General features: G+C 35.9%; 1 protein-coding gene across 6 annotated transcripts in view; it reads left to right on the top strand.

Annotated features, from left to right (window-relative positions):
* The window catches only part of LOC150108619 (catenin delta-2-like), a 593,872-nt gene that overhangs the window by 378,183 nt on the left and 194,137 nt on the right, over positions 1-21,552 (top strand). For all 6 annotated transcript variants that reach the window (XM_090390888.1, XM_090390887.1, XM_090390891.1 and 3 more), the window contains 2 exons: positions 6,612-6,772; positions 14,521-14,765. In XM_090390888.1, the coding sequence (XP_090247014.1) occupies positions 6,612-6,772; positions 14,521-14,765 (406 nt within the window). The remainder of the gene's footprint in view (positions 1-6,611; positions 6,773-14,520; positions 14,766-21,552) is intronic.

Raw genomic sequence — 21,552 nt, 5'->3', positions numbered from 1 at the left:
TACAAAATGTAATTCAATCAGTTCCTTTCAAAATTTCCTTTGGTTTAGAGGCATTTAACAAACCTTGTAAGCTTTTTGCATTTCAGTGCCAATTTTTGCCATAGCAGTCTAAAATGGTTTATTTTTTGTTCACAATTTCATAACTGTTTTTGAAATTGTGTTAGAATGATGAAAGAAAATCTTTATGCTTGGAATTTTTAAACAATCCCGTTTTCACAAAATTAGGCAACACCAACTAATTACTTCACACTGAAGCAGTACCAGACAGGGACTAAGCTGTTGCAGTAGTTGTGACGTAGCAACTTCCATCACATGATTTTGTAACATACAGGATGTTTCAAATTAAAATATCACTATTCAGAACAATCTGTGGAGAACCAGTAGACAAAATACCCTTCTATGTGGTGGTTACCCTAACCAGATCATGGGGAAGAGATTTGACAAAAAATTAGTTCAAAAATGACAGATAGGGGAAAGATGGTGAATTTTGCATTCCTCATGGGCCATAAGGTGGTAGAAAGAGGAGGAGCAAGCCTGATTCTAGTCCTTTGACTTGTGCAATGGGTCTCACTTTGCCTGGGGTGCCTTGCTTGTGAAGCATTCCTATAAGAATGGAGAAAATACTGCATCAGCACTCTGCAAGTACAGACGCCCAATGACACCAAATGCAATGAGATGCATGGTTCATCAATTTTTTAAGATACAGGCAGTTTGATAGTCCAACCAGAAAGAAAGCATAAATCTAAAATTCCACAAATGATTGAAGATGTTGCAACTGCAGCAGTTGTTGAGCAGTCAAATGACAATAGTGTAGGTTCATGCAGTGCATGTGCCATACACAATTGTTCATGTGCCATACGCAATTCTACCCACATAAAGAACATAGCCACAGCCAAGAGTTGCAATTGGGAAATACCAACGTCTGAGAAACATTTGCATTGATATTTCTGCCATGTATGTAGGCAGATGAGAATTGACTTTGGAACATTCTATGAAGTGATGAAGCACATTTTCATGTTTGTGGAATAGTAAACTCAAAACTGCTGCATCTGGGCTACAAAGAATCCTAATGAATATCAAGAAGTTCCCTTACATTTGCTAAAGATCACAGTATAGATAGGATTTACCACCCCAAGTTCATTATTTGGCAGTTTTCTTCGAAGAAATCCATCGAACCGGACCTGTGACCTGCAGTTCCCAGTCATGGCTGTGTGTTATTAGGACATGTTGAGCAGTTTCCTATCCTGCAACTGCAATAAAGAGGGGTACCTGAACACAACAGTGTACTGATGCAAGATGGAGCACCTCTCCACATAGGATGTGAAGTTCAACAATTGTTGCATCAACATTTCAGAGGATAGAGTACTGTCATATGAAATGGCCACCACATTCACCAGGTCTTAACCCCTGTGACTTTTGGCTTTAAGATTACTTCAAAAAGCATGATTATCAAGGCAAAGTTATTTGTGGCAGACTTGAAAGACAAAATTGCACGTCACATGTGAAATCTTTTTAACAGATCAGTATTGTCTAATGACAATGCTATATCAGCTGCTGGTTCTGCACAAAGACCAATACATTAAACGTTTCCTTGATTGATCATCCAGATCTCTTTGACACCTACTCGTAGCATATCAACTCTGTGGGATATATTTTTTTGTATGACTATTTTATGAAATGAGTGAATTAAACCTCTATAACTTCATTGACCTCTGAATCATTTCACAATCACATGCCGTCCAGTTTGCATTAATTTAATTTTCTCCTGTTCAAAGTGCCATAATTCTCCTATTGGTCATTTGACCTAATATTTTTTTTGTCAAAATATCTTCTCCCCCCCCCCCCCCCCATGATCTGGTTAGGATACCCACCAAGTTTGAGGATATTTCATCTACTGGTTCTCTCTATAGGTTGCTCTGAAGGGAGTACATTTATTTGAAACACCTGTACATGCTGCAGTTCTGAGTTGAAAATTGGGGGAGAGTTGCACGTAATGATCTTTCACATAAGATGTCATTTGTGCATGCCAGTATACACTTTTTTCTGTTTACAAAGGGTCTGGGAAGTTCTGATAATGATGATGCTATATCAGCTATTGGTCCTGCACAAAGACCAATACATTGAATGTTACCTCATCCAGATCTCTTTGACACCTACTTGCAGCATATCAGCTCTGTGGGATATGTTTTTATTGTATAGAACAAAAATGTTTTTTCATATAAATGCTTTTTCAGAAAATATATTTTCTTTAAAGAGAGATGAAGGCTGTTCAATAAGTAATAAGATTAATTTTACTGTTGCGAAACCACTCATCACAATATTAATTTCTGTGGAATAAAGAAATGTTGCTGTCTGTATTAACAAAAGAGGTTGATAGATGGTGTATACGGGCTGAGGCCAGAGTGTCACGTGACTAAACGCAAAATTGTTTCGTCGTGCCTACGAGCCGCGACCAGTCGTCGAAATGGAAGCGCCCTTGGAACAGCGTTATGCTATTAAATTTTGTGTGCGTTTGCAAAAATCAGCATCAGAAACTTTTAACACAATATGCGAAGCTTTCCACGATGAAGCAATGTTGAGGGTAAGTGTTTTTCGCTGGCTTAAAACTTTTAAGGAAGGAAGGCAAAATGTGGAAGATCTTGAACGTGAGGGAAGACCTTCAATGTCCATCACAGAGGCGATTATCATCAAGGAGGATTACAGTATGCTAGCTGCATGTTGTCCTGAATATTCCTGTGGGAAGTGTTCACTCAGTCATGGCTGAACATTTGGGACTGAAACGTGTTTGTGCCCAATGGATTCCCAAACTCTTGACACCAAAGCAAATGCAGCATCGAGTGGATGTGTGCACAGAATGGAAAGAATGACTAGAACAAGAAGGTGACAACTTCTTAAAACACATCATTACAGCAGATGAAGCTTGGTTGTATTACAATGACCCTACAATGAAACAACAAAGCAGTGAATGGAAGCATCCGTCTTCGCCTACCCCCAAGAAAGCAAAAACTGTAAAATCGGCTGATAAAATTATGACCATAATGTTTTTTGACTATGAAGGCATTGTTTACCAACACGCTGTAGAACCCGGGGATACTGTAAATGGCTCATGCTATGCGGATGTTTTACGGACAATGGTACAGCACGTCAAAAGGAAGCATCCATTGCTGAAGAATGGCTTCTTATTGCACCACGATAATGCAAGGCCACATATTGCTGGTTGTGTAGTGGACATTTTGCAGAAGAACAACATAGATATCCTACCACACCCTCCATACAGTCCTGATCTCGCACCGTGCGATTTCTGGCTGTTTCCTCAGCTCAAGAAACCACTAAGAGGCCGCCATTTCGAAAGCAACAAAGCATGTGTAAAAGCTGCGGAGGCGGTTTTGAAAGAACTCTCAAAAAACGGACTTTCACATGTGTTTAAGAAGTGGATGCAACATTGGGAAAAATGCATCGCGTCTCACAGTAGTTACTTCGAAAAAGACCATGTAAATGATGACGATTAAAGGTAATCTGTTTTCTGTATAAATATAGTCTTATTACTTATTGAACAGCCTACGTATAAGAAGAGATAAAATTAACTAATTTTTGTTCTAGGTGTTTATCAGAATTTTCCAGACCCCCCCCCCTTTTGCATTTCTTGGCAGCATGCACTGCGTCATGCAAGAATTAACAGGTGAGCTCACTGGAATACCCCTTCCTCTCTTGATTAACATATTATGGTACAGAATGAATTCCCTCTCTTTACAGTTCCTTCTGTCTGAACTAATTAGTCAAGAACAAAAACAATTTCTATTTTTGCTTCTCATTTTGTTGAGATATTTGTAGCAATTATACCTGTGTGTAAAATTTCATGGCATTTACAGAAAGAAATTACATTTACATAAATGAAGATACGTTTGCCTCTTTTGCTTTGTATTATATAACTTATAATGTATTTATTTTTCTTGGATCTTTTTAAGAAAAATAAATACATTAAAATTATATAATACAAAGCAAATGAGGTAGATATCTTCATTTATGTAAAGGTAATTTCTTCCTATAAATTTCATGAAGTTTTAGCATAATAGTTATAACAGAGGTACTCTTAATACTGGTTTTTGTAATGTATTGTGTGGTGTTTGGCATTTTTTAGTCTTTTTGAAATTTTCTGTTTTCTTATGTGCATAATGTTTTCTCATCTATTATTTTAGTTATTTTTACTAATTCTTATTCCTATGTTAATTCCTATATTATACTTATGTTCCATACAGTACTTTTATGTCAGAGATGCCTAATTCTTTACCTTAATCCTTTTCTGGTCATAATCCATTATTTCTCCACAATGAATTTCCTACTTGTAGCTTTTTCCTTGATAAGGTAACCATTTCCTCTTGATCTGTCCAGCTAGGCAGGCCCTACCAATAGCTTATCTACTGCTGGTATATCTTTTCAGGTCATTGGTGCACACAAACCTCTATACCACTTCATGGTTGAGATAGGAAGTAATCCTAAGTTGATATAATTATATTACACAATGCATTATTATGATTTGGTTTCATTACTTTTAATATTCAATAAATATGCATATTAAATTTAATGTTTAATTAAATGTACACTGATAAAATGATTTAATTATTAACAATTTTTAACATTAAGCTGTTTAGAATGCATTCCTGTTATGCATAACTTATCTATATAGCCTTCTATGTTATTGCTTTGATAATTGTCCTTTGTTACATTAATCAACATCTCATCATGATTACTGTTAAAGTAGCAAGAAATTATATTCTTGTTTTAAACCCATACTTGAGCATAAGCAAATGAAGTTTGCACACATGGAGTATCTTCACAACCATCATCATCATCATCATAAAATTCCTGCCATGTACCCTCAAGGGGTGTACAGGATATGACAGTACTACATGAAAAAATTACATCATTACTAACTTCCTATCTACAATTTTCCTCCAAATCAGTCTGTTACTTGTCAAGACTCCAACATTATCAGATCTTATATTTCTATCGTCTAAGGCACTTTGTACCGTATCAATCCACCTATATCTTGGTCTTCCTCTGGGTCGTTTTCCTGCCAACCTGGCAGAGAACACTTGTTTTGCTAATCTTTCCTCTCCCATTCTATTTAAGTGACCATACCATCTGAGATTAGCTCTGCTAACGCATTCCTGGATGCTGACAATGTCAAGCTCTTTCCTAATATCCTCATTTTTAATATGATATTGCCATTGATGCCATCTGTTCATGCCTCTAATCTTTCTCAGGACTCTCATATCTGCGGTCTCTAGTCTTTGGTCAAGTGTTTTACTTCTGACCCAGCTCTCAGATCCATAAGTTAAAATTGGTTTGAACACAGTCTTGTATACAGCTAATTTAGTGTTCCGACTAATTTCTTTCTTATTCCATATGAATTTATTCAATTGACTTCCCACCATACCAGCTTTGCTGATTCTGTTGTCTATTTCTATATTTAGTTATAGAAATAGACAACAAAATCTTCACAACCAAGCTTCTTGTATGTAGAGGCTCTTGATTTCACATCAGTTGCCTTAGTATCCCGTAATGCAAAATACACTTCCTTTTGGATATGTATATTGCTATGCATTATGGTAAGGGTCACTACCCAGACCAGTTTCGACCTTTATTGTAGTTTTCTTAGAGGAAGTTAGATCCAGGGATACTGAGGTTAAATCAATGCAGATTTAATATTTTCCATATACAAGTAGCAAAATGGTGTATAATAAATATAATTTAATTACTATTATGTTTATAATAGTATAAATAATTAAATTTATAAGTTAGTATTATAAAGATTATAATTTATTGATAACAAAGCAAAAGGTTTTTTTGCTTTTTTAACTATCTCTAATCTAGAGTATTTTAAAAATATAGTGATACATTTTTACTACTTGTATATGGAAAATATGACTACTGCATTGATTACCTCAGTATCTTCCTGGATCTAACTCCCTCTAAGGGAACTTCAATAAAGATCAAAATTTGTCTGGATAGTGTCCCTTCCCACAATGCATAGTAATATACATGCTCAAATGGAAGTGTGCTTTGCATTATGGAATACTAAGGTAACTGATGTGAAGTCAGCAGTTTCTGTATACAGTTAGCCTAGTTGTGAAGATACCTAATGCATAAACTTTGTTTTCTTATGTTTAAGTAAGAATTAATTTATTTCTTCTTTGTTATAATTTACTTGATAACAAAGTGAAAAACCCTTCAGCTCTTCAGGTAGTTATACTTTTACATGTGTAGTTAACTCCATATGATAATTTCATTATAAATCACATTTCGCTAATTTCTCAATGTATGATGTATAGTTTTTGGTAATAAAAATTCCTAGAGCTGAATAGATGCCATGGAGTGCAGTCATGTTTTTTCGGAAATGTTTCAAGTCAGCCAGTTCAAACATTTCAAATTTTCAAATAAATATCCAAAAGCATAATTGCACAAGCATTTTGGATATTACATAAATGATTTGTATGATGTTACTATGCCGTTATGATTTTTGTAAATTTACTTTACAAAATTTCATGCAGTTGCTTTCAAAAAAGTGTGTATGAAAAATTCAAGATCATTCCATTTTTTTATATTTCCAGGATTTAAAGAGACCAATCATAGATGATGCTCTAGCAGTATTAGTACATAATGTTATCATTCCCCATTCTGGTTGGGATCGATCGCATGATCCAAGTGAGCAAATAAAGCCTCAGGATATTTATTGGTCTACTGTCTTCCGTAATGCAAGTGGAGTACTTAGGTAAATTTATTGTTTTGATCTAGAAACTAGTCAGATTTTGATGTTGAATTTTTCTTATTGGAAGAAACATTTAACTTAATGAGTTATTATCTTAAGATTACAGAAGCAGGTTGATACTTCCCAATCTTTGCTCATTAAAAAAAAAAAAGTTCTGAGCTTTGGAAATATTATTAGTGGTGTTTGCTATAATGTAGTAAACCAAAAGAATTAGATTACAATCTGAATAACCTCTTTATATAACATTAATCAGTAATTATAGCTCATCTTCTGCATAATCTCTGTAGACTTCTTATTCAATCAAAATGAGTTGCAAAATATGTATACCTATCCTCTGTAGTAATAGATAAAGGGGAAGAGGTAAAAAAAATGACATGAAAGCAATATGCATAGTTAAATTGTGAGTACATTTTTAATATTATTATTATTATTATCATCATTGCACCCTACATGGAGTTGGCAGACTCATCATGGAAGGTTCATTCAACTGACAACATATTTATCATATTGTCACTGTCATATCCCTGCGTGCATAGAGGTCTGACATTTGTCAGTTTACAGGCCGAAGTTAACCCTGTGAGAATGGCCAGTACTCAGCAAAGTGGCAACAGCATCGAACGATTGTACCTCTTCCAACTACTAACTGTGCTCAGACTTACTTAACTTTTTGTGTGAGCCATTAGTAGTCATAATCGACCAACCTTTGCTGGCATATTTGTCATGTAGAATCTTAAAATCCATAACACTCCTTGCATTAAACATTCTGGTAATGCATTCCATTCACTGACAATTCTTCATATAAATAAAACTACTCCTCACATCCCTCTTTACCACCCTCTTACATAACTTCCAGAAATGGCCTCTGGTTTTTTCATTTTGCTTTCTACACTTTTTATAATCTCATCTGGATTAATCCAATAAAATCCTCTCACTAACTTAAATGTCTCTATTATATCACCTCTTTTCCTCCTATCCACTGAACTCTGCAATCCACATTTCTTCAACCTCTCTCCATAGTTATCATTCCGAAGTCCTGATGTATATGGGATTACTTTTTATTTTTATTCATCTCTATAAAGATTTATTATACTCATAGTGTTTAGTATTTACACAAGGGTTCAATTCCGATTGGTGCAATGACTTAACTGTTTCTTTCAGAACTGTTTCTTTCGGAAAATCACCGACTCAACACCAAATATAGAAAATATACACATTTAATAAAACTAAAACAATATATATACTTTAAATAAAATTACATAACTACAAAAATAACTGGATCCAAGGCCTTCTAAAATAAATCTACACTTTAGAGATTTTTTTTTTTTATCCGAAAATATTAAAAGAGGGGTGTTGAGGAGTCACCCATTTAATGACTCATTCTATTACTGGATTGTTTAACATATACTTAATCACATCTACCAGACTAAACACCTTATTTCACAATAACAAAAATGTTCATAGTCAGTTTCTTTGTTAGGACCTTTTCAGCAATATTACCATTTCCTTCTTTTCTATGGGATCCTTTCTTATGTAGTATACAATATTATTCCCTACTTATTAATTTTATGGCTATTTAGCCTATTTTTGTTCAGGAGTGCCCCTTTTTATAATATCATTGGCTTTTTACTCAGTTTTAGGGCATTACTGAAGTTTTACATAGATAATTATATGAAGAATATAACAGAGAAAATTCGGACATACCTTTGTTGGATGTTGCTGGCTGTCTTCTTATTCAGTGGCATCCTGGCATGTGGTGATATACATCAATCTGCTGTTTGACAGGAGTATGACTGAAAGGAAGTAAATTTTGGAAAAGGGGGGGGTATAGAACAATGTGGGAGAATTTTGGTGAGGCAAGAAATGTGTGAATTTTTTTTGAAAAACTCAGGTTTTTTATATATACTATTATTTTACAGTTGGGCAGAGAATACTTTGGGGGGGGGGTGAAAATAGAAACAATTTTTTGGAGAAGTGGAAGGATATAATGGGATAGGTTCAGAGGTGGGAGTAATGGGATGTGAGCCATTTTGACAGTGTGTCACCTGCGGAGCTTGTGGGGGGGGGGGGGGGGGAGGCTATGTCATATCAGCTTGGTGTTTCCATCTTTAGTGTAATTGTGTTATTTCCTATTGGTTGGAGTCGGGACCTAATTTTTATGTTATGGAGCTGCCAACACTCAGAGATTATGTAGAGCTGGTGGACGTTTATTGAGTTTTCATCACATTTTATGGCTATTGTTTCTGATATTCTAAGCATTGTTTCGTTATCTTGTATGTCTAATATTATGGCCTTGTAGATTTGGGGGGGCATGTTTCTGTTCAAGGGCATAGACTGATATTTCTGTTTTTCCTGTACTTTGTATTCTGTTTTTCTTTTGGTTGTTGCATTTTTTTATTGTTTAAATGTTCTGGAATGAAGATGTTAGTCGCAGAAGTGTTCTTGTAGTCTTGCCCATAAAGACATGATAGTAGAACCTGTGTAGGTGACGTCATAGTCTTTTTGGCAAAGAAATTTGTAAACGGCATTGTGATGTTCTAATATTTCTTTGTGTATGTATGATTTTGTAGGTTTTAGAAGTGTTGCCAATTTTTGGTTTGTGGTGAATTCCAGTTTATAGTAAATATGAAAATGTATTTGTATGCTTTGTATGTGTTCTGAATGTATTGTAGTTTCATTTTTTTTGTGTTGGAGAGTTTGTTTGGTTGTTGGATTGCTTTGATGGGATTTTGCTGTTTTGTTGGCATAATTTATTAGTTGTGTTGGGTAATTTGAGTTGAAGTGAGGTAGTTCCCCATATTGTATGGGTTTGTGGAATATTTTTATGGCTATTTTGTTGTTTAATAGAATAAGGATAGTATGAGTTGAAGTGGAGGTAGTTCACCATATGTGTAGGTTTGAGGGTTCTACAAACCCACACACATTGGTCATCCTAGCACAGTTTATCAGTGCTTAAAAGTTTTCAACTACACGAAATTACCTAAACACAGAAATTAAGAAGTTAGCACAGATTCTTCAAAATCAAAATTACCCAACACAACTAATAAATTGCTCCAACAAAACAGCAAAAACCCATCAAAGCAATCCAACAACAACAAAACAAACTTCCCAACACAAAAAATCATCAAACTACCATACATCCAGAACACATACAAAGCATAAAAATACATTTTCACATTTACTATAAACCGGAATTCACTACAAACCAAAAATTGGCAACACTTCTAAACCCTACAAAATCGCGCACGCACACACAAAGAAATATTAGAACACCACAATGCCATTTACAAATTTCCTTGCCAAAATGACTGGGACGTCACCTACACAGGTTCTACCATCAGGTCTGTATGGGCAAAACTACAAGAACACTTTCCCGACTGTAACATCCCCATTCCAGAACATTTAAACAATAAAAAATGTAGCAACCAAAAGAAAAACAGAATACAAAGTACAGGGAAAACAGAAATAGAGTCCAAGTCCATGCCCTTGAATAGAAACATACCTCACAAATTGACAAGGCCATAATAATATACAAGATAATGCAACAATGCTTAGAATATCGGAAACAGTAGCCATAAAATGTGACAAAAACTCAATAAACGTCCACCAGCCCTGCATAATCTCTGATTGTTGGAAGCTCCATAACATAAAATTTGGTCATGACTCCAACCAATAGGAAATAACACAATTACACTAAAGACAGAAACACCAAGCTGACATGACATAGCCTCCACTTCCCCCATGAGCTCCGAAGACGACACACTGTCGAAATGGCTCGCACCCCCCATTACTCCCACTCCTGAACCTATCCCATCATATCCTTCTCCAAAAAATTTTCTATCCCCCCCCCCCAAAGTATTCTCTGCCCGCCCTTAAAATAATATATATAAAAAACCTGAGTTTTTCAAAAAAATTCACATATTTCTTGCCTCACCAAAATTCTCCCACATTGCTCCACCCCACCCCACCCCCACCTTTTCCAAAACTTACTTCCTTTCAGTCATACTCCTGTCAAACAGCAGGTGAATGTATATTGCCACACACCAGGATGCCGCTGAATAAGAAGACAGCCAGCGACATTCTACAAAGGTATGTCCGAATTTTCTTTATTATCTTCATATATTTATCTATGTAAAACTTCAGTAATGCCCTAAAACTGAGTAAAAAGCCAATGATATTATAAAAATGGGCACTCCTAAACAAATGTATGCTAAATATCCATAAAATTAATATTTACTTAGAGAAGTAACATGGGAATTTTTCTAGAAATAATAGAAATAAAACCTATTATTCCTTACTAACTCACTAAAGTATAAATACTTCTTACTTCTTGCAGTTCTATTTGACACATGATTTACTGTATCAGCGAAGAAAAAAAAAAGTTTCTTCTACTACTTCATAAACAACATATCTAAGTTGAGCTAATTCCGTCGCCTTTTCCAGTAGAAATAACAAATAGATCCGGTGTCCTTAAGGCAGATTAAACTTATCTGAAGATCCCCCAATCAGCATTTCCTTGAACATTCAATTAGAACATTGACTGCAATATCTTTTATTTACTAATACCTTTTTGACAGTCTCAACTCCTTCAGTTTAAAGACTCACAGATCTACGATTCCTTTTCAGAATCTTCTATTAACATTCTTCTGACTGTTACATAAAATTTATAAAGTTCATAACAACAAAATTTCTCTGGTCTGCCTTTTTAAACTTCCATTAGCTCTCTCTCTTGTTTTCTTTGTTACTTCGATACCGAATGCTCTCTGTCAATCGCCCGTCAAACTCCTCAGTGAGCATGCACATTCCATGAAAGTGGCAAGCAAGAAGTTAGGTATAATGGCTGACTCGTCTCAATTAGCATAATGAGAATATCATTATAAAACACAACACTTAATAATTGTAAACTACAATAAAAAAAAAAAAAGATTGAAAGTGGCATAATTATCAGAATCTAATAAGGAAGGTGACCACCACGGCAAAGAAGGCAAAATCAGATTATGAGAAGAATCTAGCCAATCAGGCCAAATGAAATCCCAAAGACTTCTTTCATTATGTGGCAAGTAAGAGGAAGAATGAGTATGGAAGATTAACCTTAATGAGTGATGATGATGATCACAAGGTGACAGAAGTGGATAAAATAGTTCAGTTACTGAGCGACCACTTTGCAGGGATATATAATCCTAGGGAGGTTACTGCTTTAGCCTGTGTGACACATTAATATATAGGAACAGAGGTGGATGAATTGGAGGTTCTTAGGATATTGCAGAATCTCAATGTAAATGCAGCTGTGGGATTAGATGAGATATCAGCTAGGGGTTTTGCGAGAATGTGCAAGGGAACTGGCACTGCCTTTGACTACGCTTTTTAATTTAAGTCTGCTCTGGTAGAGCTCTAAGGGAGTTTAGAAGAGAGCAAAATAATCCCCTTGCATAAGGGAGGTTCTTAGACTGGAGCAGCATATTAAGCTGTTTAACTTGTAAACAATATATCATGTGGACTGACTGGGGATCTTCAGTTGTTTGCTGATGATGCAATGTTGGGAAGAATTATAAGTAGCACTGCTTTTGTTAATTTCCTTCAGAAATATATGAATAGACTTTTTACTTGGACAAAGGAATGAGGTTATAGTTTGAATATCAGTAAGTGTAAGATGCTGCATTTTGGAATGCAGAAATATAAGGCTGTGTCGATAGTGCCATACTGCATGAAGTGGATGAAATTAGAGATTTGGGAGTGATGGTTGACAGTAGACTGAAGTTTAGAGGGCTTATTGCTAGTGTTGCAAAGGCTGCACATAATGATGCTATGAATAAGAAGTACTCTAACATATAAGGTGAAAGAAGTGGTTGTGCCACTATGTAAGGCACTGGTCAGACCACACTTGGACTATTATGCTCAGATCTGGTCACCTGATTTTCAATGTGATGTGGAGACATTGGAGGGATCCAGAGGCAAGTGACTAAGACAGCGTTGGGACTTCGGAATGCTGGCTATGGAGAGAGGTCGAAGGAATGTGGGTTGCAGAGTTTGGTGGATAGGAGGAAAAGAGGTGATGTGATAGAGACATTTAAATTAGTGAAAGGATTTTATCAGATTAATTCAGAGGGTATTATAAAAAGAGTAGAAGGTGAGAGGGGAAGAACCAGAGATCATCCCTGGAAGATATGTAAAAGTGTGGTGAAGAGGGGTGTGAGGAGTAGATTTTTTACATGGAGAATTGTCAGTGAATGGAACGCATTGCCAGAATATGTTGTTAATGGAAGGAGTGATAAATATGTCAGTTTAATGTACCTCTCATGATGAGTCTGCCTACTCCATGGAGGGTGTAATAATAGTGCTACGTCTCTAGTAGTGTTGCATCATGAACTGTATACAGAGAACTTGTTTACAGGCTTAATATACCCTCAGACAATCCCATTTGTTCCTTTCCAAGTAATATACTATCATATAAAACACTACATTAAGAAACTAAACTAAATGAATTGGACTGCCTTCACAGATGAACTGAAACATATTCACCATGCCTATTAATGGAATGAGTATTAAGGATTTTAAGATTCTATATGATATATACGTTGTCAATTGAATGACCCTCCCACAATGAGTCTGCTGACTCCATGGAGGGTGTAATAATAATAATAATAACAACACTACATCTCTAGTAGTGTTGTTATTATTATTACACCCTCATCATGAACTCTGTATGCAAAGAACCTGTTTACAAGCTCGATGTATATATATCCTCAGACAATCCCATTTGTTCCCTTCCAATAATATAGTATCATATAAAACACTGCATTAAAAAACTGAACTAAATGGATTGGACAGCCTTTATGTAGAGATAAAGAAGTGGTTGTGATGTGTGAATATATGATAATAGGCATGGTGAATATGTTTCAGTTCATCTGAAACATATTCACCATGCCTATTATCATCACAACATGTATAGTAATTATTATTTGGGCACCTCCATGGAGTCCAGAGACTCATTGCAGAAGACCCAATCTATCATACCTTTCCTTGAATCCATTAACAGACAAAATACTCATAACTAACTCTGGCAACCCATTCCATTCATTCATAGCTCTCCAAGCAAAAAATCTAGTCATCACACCCCCTACTAACCACACCTTTATTCAACTTCCAGGAATGACCCAGTATTCTGGTCCCTCTAGCCAAGTGCTGAAACATTTCCCTTGCATCTATCCTGTAAAACCCATTAAGTAGCTTCAATGTTTCTGCCATATTCCCTCTTTTTCTAAAACTCAATCCTGTCTTCTCTCTCTCTCTCTCTCTCTCTGTGTGTGTGTGTGTGTGCGTGCGTGCGTGCGTGCGCGCGCGCAGATGTGTTGGATATTACACTCTTGCATTCTACCTCTAAGGGTAGGTTAGATGTTCGAATCTGAACTAATGTTTAGTCTCAGTGCTATATATTAATTCCATTAAATCCTATTTGTCTATTGTCTGTTAGCTGCATAGTTAGGGCTTTTGGCTTTAAACACAATTTCCTGCTCTACAAATGCAGGATATTGCAGTATTTTGGCAAAGATTTTAAATTGAAATTTTGAAGACTGCATTTGAATGCTGTTCATTTTATTAACCTTGATTTAATTAGTGCTTCACATTTTCCTGAAATATTTTTAAGTGCTTCTGAAATTATCATTCCTTTATTAATTTCATAACTTTAACTTTCTGAACAAATCTAGAGCATGTATATTGTTTTGAATAACCTTTTTTTTTTAAATAAAATTTAGAAATGTAAGTTCTGCAGGAGAGTATGCTAGAAGAAAGTTAAGGGAGTGTGAAGGCCTAGTAGATGCTACATTATACTTGGTACGAGCAGCAATTGGAAAGAATGACATGGATAACAAAAGTGTAGAAAACTGTGTTTGTGTTTTAAGGAATTTATCATATCGCTGTCAAGAAGTCGAAGATCCAGAATATGATAAACATGTTTTTCCTCCTCCTACCCAATCTCGAGCTAGTGCACCAATTAAAGGTAGGAATTTAACCATTTTCTTTTATCTACTAAATGTTAATCAGCTTAATTTTTAAAACTCAATACAAGATTCATTCTCTTATATATCTAAGTAAAAAAAAATTCATCTTAAGACTTGAAAATGCAACAGTTTCACAAAATTATATCAAACATCCAGAGTCGAGACTTATTGTAGAATGTCCACTCTTACACAAAAAGATCAAATACTGTGCCTTAAACTTATTCACAGTTTTCAATCTCAGACAATGCATTCCACTCACCAATCACTCCATGCAAGGAACCTGCTCTCTTATTCCCTTGCTCGTGGCATTGATTGGCCTCTTGTTCTATTCCTCTTTCCCTATATTCTTCACATTAATCTGATAACAACTCCTCATCTGCTTATGTCTTGATTATACTCCTATTCAGAAGGGCTCTGCAAACTGTGTTCTCATAATCTGTCTTATTCCATTTCAGAGGCCTGATCCCACCTTTGTGACTCTCCTCTCATTTCTCTCCAAGATAGCTCCTTGAAAACTAGATAACCAGATCTGTGCATGGTACTTCATGTTGCCTGATCAAGCATTTATAAAGTCTTGATCAAGCCACCTATGGAACCCTTTCTATATGTCATAGTCCTCATCATTGCCATGATCTATTGTGATATCCTCACAGTTTTAGATGTAATCCCTAAACTTTATATTTGTCCACCACCAATTTCTCATCCTCTCCACCAAAATTTCCAGATTATATAATCCTTATTTTATCTTTGCCTACCAAATTTCAAGGCCTTACATTTTGGAACATTTATCTGGTACCTGCTATTTACTTTGCTTACTCACTGAATCTATTCAGATCCTCTTGTAAGGACCTGCTAATGCTTCTGCCTGGTATCTCCACTTGGGCCTGGCTCCCACTGAAGAGACCTCAATAAAGGTCGAAACTAGTCTGGGTAGTGGCCCTTCCCTTAATGCATAACATTAGACATATCTGCAAGGAGATGTGTTTTGCATTATAGGAGATACTGAGATAGGAGTGTTGGTAGCTTGCTCCACCTTTGCAACGAGTTGCCCTGGTGTTGTACCACCTTACCCCAGTCCTGAAGATACTTTTAGGTGCAAACTTTGTTTGCTCACACTTGGATAAAGGATTAAACTAATTTTATTATACTCTAAACAAGTGAAAAATAAACTTTCAACATCAAAAAAAAAAGGCCACATCTGCTTAACTCATAGTTCCCATCTTTGCATCATCTGCATATGATTTGCATTTGCATCATCTGCATCCTATCTCAATATCATTAACATACAAGTTAAACAATAATGGTCTCAAAGCATATACCTGCTGCACACCACTAGTTACCTTCCTCTTTTGGGATACCACTTCCTGCCATATGGAGCCTGCTGATACCTGAAAGCCAATCACCTGTCTAGCTTGTCATATGGCAGTCTGTCTAAGGATTCTGAAAAATTTATATATACCACTAGAGGTGTGTCTCCCTTGTCTTGTGAATGTCATCTTGTTATAGTACATAAGGGGATTACTAAAATAACTTCCCTTTAAGAAACTTATGTACTGAGCATTACAGCACATACTGCTATTATCCATCACCTTAACTATAATGCCAGACACAGACTAGCCTATAATATAGCCTCGTTCTATCACTTCTTCCTCCCCCCCACACTGTTTTTTTAAGTAGAACAAATTTACCCTCTTTTCCTTCATTTTCAGACTTGTTCTTTCAAGACTTGTGCACAGGTATGCCAGAAGTGCTTAGAGCATTCCTTTAAGACACATGTTGAGTTTTTCTGCCTTATCAACATTGTTTACTTAATTCCTCATATATTCCCAACTCAGTATCACACTTAATTAACATCTTAATTGCTCATCGAATACTCAACTATATCCTCTGCAATAAAAATAATTACTGATCTACTATTTTCATCTGCTGATATCATCTTTCTGTAATCATTCTTTGTTCTACTTGCACATATTCACATATCGTATCTCATATTGTCACGTCTAATTTCTGCTCATGCAGCACTTTTTCTGTTCTTAACAACCAAGTCACTCCTTGGCTTGCTCTTTGTATGACTTATACAACTTATTTGCTTGGATTTTGTGCCACCTCCATAAAGTTTTGTATTTCTAGGCTGTATCAGTTCATTTATCTATTTTACTCCTATCTTGTTTATCTTTTTCACCATTGGAATATACTCAAACATTCCTTTCTATCATAGTTACATGGTGATCAAGATTCATTTTTTAAAAAATGTATGGGAATAACTACAGTATTATAATAAAACTTCAGTTGAATATAAATCAAAATAATCACCCAATGTTTTGACTTACATTTCAAGATCATCAGTATACATATGAAGAAACAAGCTACATTCCAATCTGCATAGTATGCTATTGTCACACTAATTTGGGCAGCCATTGTGAAATATGTGAAAACTTGATGCACAATTCCAATCCATAAAGAACTTAAATGACACATTAGATTTAACAATTTTGGTAAATTGGGCCTCTCAAATCACACTCTTAACACCCTACACCAAATTGATTGGAAGGTGCCTGTCCTTTACACGATACAAAAACTTGGTATGAATGCAAATTTAAGGAAGCCTGTGAAATTTTGATTAACCATCCTAATGTAAATGTAAACAATAATGGTGACATAAAAATGCCAAAAATATAGATGGCACACATTCAACCCACATAATTACTTTCAAATTTTCCAGCAAATCCTTACTTTAGGACTTGAAGGCAATAATTTCTCTTATTGGCCACCAGCAATGCTGCTTTTGTTCTAATCTATCTGTGAGTAATCTCTACCTTAATTTATTTCTTTGTGATTTTCAGCAAATAACAGTACTCTAGCTTTGATGTTGTAAAGTTTTTTTTTTTCCCACCAGAGGTCAGGCTACTAATGTTAACAGTTAACCAAATTAGTGTGACTTTAGCATGCTATGTAGATTCAAACATAGTTTGATCTTTGTATATATGTGTTTACTGATGATGACTTGGATATGAAGATCGAAACATCGGGTGATTATTTTGGTTTATATTAAGCTGAAATTTTACTATAACACGGTAGTTGTTTGCATAAGTTTTTAAAAATGAATATTCAGACATTGCTGCTGTTAAATATCACTTGATCAGTGAGCAAGCAGCATCTGTCTTTTCCATCCAACTCCTCTATCCATGCTATATAGCTGCCAGTTATCTCTTAAGTTTTTCATTATAACCTTGCAGTTACACATCTTTTCCTCCCAGAAGTTTTCATGTGACCAGCTACATGTGAATGGGAGTATCTAATCCCTCCAGTTGCTCTTGCAACTAGAGGGATTAGATACCCCCATTCACAATCTCATCCTCTGATGATGTGATCACATTTACCCTGTGTGCCCTCCATTGCATATTGCCTAAGATAGCTGTCTCATCAATACCACTCCCCATCTCTTTTTGCCTTTTCTATTCTCACAAAGAACACCATATCCTTCCATTCTTATTTCCATCGGGATATCATTCTCATCATAAGATAGCCTAAGATAGCTGTCTCATCAATACCACTCCCCATCTCTTTTTGCCTTTTCTATTCTCACAAAGAACACCATATCCTTCCATTTTTATTTCCATCGGGATATCATTCTCATCCAACTATGTTTTACCTATTCCAACTCTTCGACAAATAAGCTCAATCCAATTTCATCTTCCTTATTTCTAATCCTCCTTGCATTCATAAATAAGATAGCAATTCATTTCTTGATCTATAACAGCCCTACCTCTGCCGCCCCCACCCATCTGTAGCTTCTCCATACCTGCTACTACTTGCTTTTATAATCTTTTTACTAAATATATCTCCCCAGGCTTATCCTATTTCTGTACTGACCATTCCGATAAATGCATTCGTTATTAATTTTTGAATCCACTTATACCATGTTTCCCTATCCATCTTGCATTCTGTTCTTACATTCTTTCTTGTACTACTCTCCTCTCCATTCACGAACACTTCAGTGTCACCTGTTTCACTCTTATGCTCTTTCACATCACTGCTGATTACCTGATCTCTTGTTTACATCATTTGAATCTGTTCAGATCCATTTAAATACAATTCATCACTTGAACACAATTCCATCCATCTCTCGAACATGTTCTACACATTATCAAACTACACCTCTTTCAAAAGTTGAGCAGCTCTCAGATGTAAACTGTAGACTAAAATACAGAAATATTATTGAAAAGAAAATGAAAGAGTTTGAGAACAGGAATCAAACCTCGGAGATTCAGTGGCAAACTCTGAAGGAAACATTGATTGATTCTGCCAGAGAGGCATGTGGTGAGGTTGTGTGCAAAGATAAAAAAATCAGAACTCCCTGGTGGACACAGGAAGTTAAAGAGGCAGTGAAGGAAAAGAAGAAAGCATATCAAAAGTTCCTGGCAAATAAGTCAGCTTTTACTCTTACAGAATACAGAGACAAATGTAAGAAAGCTAAACAGTGTGTAAAACTAGCTAAACAAAAGTCATGGGAGGACTTTGGCAAGAATATAGAAAATAAATATCAAGAAGGTGGCAAAATATTCTGGAGGTTGTTGAAGAAGCTTAGGAATGGAGGAAAGAGTGCTGTAAAAGGAATTAGAGATGATAAAGGTGAAATGAAAACAGGAGAAAAAGATATCCTTGAAGTATGGAGTAATTACTTTGAAAAATTGCTAAATGAAACAAGCAGTGATGACAGCACAGTGATAAAAAACACTGACCAGGCATGCAGTCAGGAATACATATCCATACTTGAAGTAGAAAAAGCCATCAAAGGCTTGAAATGTGGAAAGGCAGCAGGAGTAGATGATATTTGACCAGAAATGCTGAAGTATGGTGGTATAAGAGTCTTACAGTGGCTGCACTGCATAGTTCAGAAAGCCTGGACAGAGGGACGAATTCCCGATGATTGGAGTAGAGCTCTCATAGTACCCATATATAAAAAGGGAAATAAAACTGAATGTGAGAATTACAGAGGTATTTCCCTACTGAGTGTTCCTGGCAAGATCTATGCAAGTATACTTGAGAAACGGTTGAGAAGAATTGTGGAAGAAAAGCTTGGTGAAGAACAAGCTGGATTCAGGCCAAATAGAGGCTGTCAGGATCAGATCTTCACTTTACGACAAATAGTCGAGAAAGCATGGGAATATAACAAAGATCTGTATTTAAGTTTTGTCGATTTGGAAAAGGCATATGACAAGGTGCCAAGAGAGAAGCTATTCAATACGCTGCAGTTATATGGTGTCAATGGGGCATTATATCAAGCAATACTTAGTCTTTATTTGAGTTGTGAGTCAGCAGTTAGAATTGAAGGAAGTACAGGAAGATGGTTTAATGTTAAATCTGGTGTGAGACAAGGATGTACATTATCCCCTCTGTTATTCATTATCTATATGGATCACATTATGAAGGAATGTGGTATTAAACCTGATATCAAAATTGGAGATGTTAATGTCAGCTCTTTGCTTTATGCGGATGATGTTATACTTCTAAATAAATCCGCTACAAGTCTGCAAGATTCTCTGACTAAATTGAATAGCTGTTGTAATAGATATGGTATGAAGGTCAGCAATAAAAAGACAAAGACAATGAAAATAGGCAGAATCATTGAAAATGTCAACTGTGTTGTGAATGGAGAACCTGTGGAACAAGTAAAACATTTCAGCTACTTAGGCACAATTTTTACTGAAGATGGTAAACTAAATATAGAAATAGACAACAGAATCAGCAAAGCTGGTATCGTGGGAAGTCAATTGAATAAATTCATATGGAATAAGAAAGAAATTAGTCGGAACACTAAATTAGCTGTATACAAGACTGTGTTCAAACCAATTTTAACTTATGGATCTGAGAGCTGGGTCAGAAGTAAAACACTTGACCAAAGACTAGAGACCGCAGATATGAGAGTCCTGAGAAAGATTAGAGGCGTGAACAGATGGCATCAATGGCAATATCATATTAAAAATGAGGATATTAGGAAAGAACTTGACATTGTCAGCATCCAGGAATGCGTTAGCAGAGCTAATCTCAGATGGTATGGTCACTTAAATAGAATGGGAGAGGAAAGATTAGCAAAACAAGTGTTCTCTGCCAGGTTGGCAGGAAAACGACCCAGAGGAAGACCAAGATATAGGTGGATTGATACGGTACAAAGTGCCTTAGACGATAGAAATATAAGATCTGATAATGTTGGAGTCTTGACAAGTAACAGACTGATTTGGAGGAAAATTGTAGATAGGAAGTTAGTAATGATGTAATTTTTTCATGTAGTACTGTCATATCCTGTACACCCCTTGAGGGTACATGGCAGGAATTTGATGATGATGATGATGATGACCTCTTTCCCCTCACGTAGTTGCTAGCATATCGTTCTTGACTTTTGCTTACTGTCTTAACTCATCTTTCAACAACAACAACACACTCTAACTATGCTTCCTACCACATTTCTCAGTAATCCTGTAATAGCCATCTTCTCATTTTCCCTACACTCAACCAACCACGTCATTTGTTCCCAAAACCACAACTAACTTTTTCGCATATTTACTTCTCATATGCAAAACCTCAATCAACCTGTTCATCTTCCCTCCTGGAAAATACACCATGCACCTTCTACAACTCTGCTGTACAGTGCCACTATCGAGTCATTTGCTATCTCTTTTTTTCTCTGCTTTCCTTTTTATTCTTTTGCACCCTTTTATTCATATCCACCAAACACCTTGTCTCATTTCTCATCTTAAGCATCTCATTTTTCAAGTTTTGCATTCT

The sequence above is a fragment of the Typopeltis vanoorti genome, chromosome 3 (assembly GCF_054136105.1).
Source record: "Typopeltis vanoorti isolate ZY-2024b chromosome 3, IOZ_Tvanoo_1.0, whole genome shotgun sequence".
In the NCBI taxonomy this organism is placed as follows: domain Eukaryota; kingdom Metazoa; phylum Arthropoda; class Arachnida; order Uropygi; family Thelyphonidae; genus Typopeltis; species Typopeltis vanoorti.
This window is presented reverse-complemented; position numbering and strand designations above follow the sequence as displayed.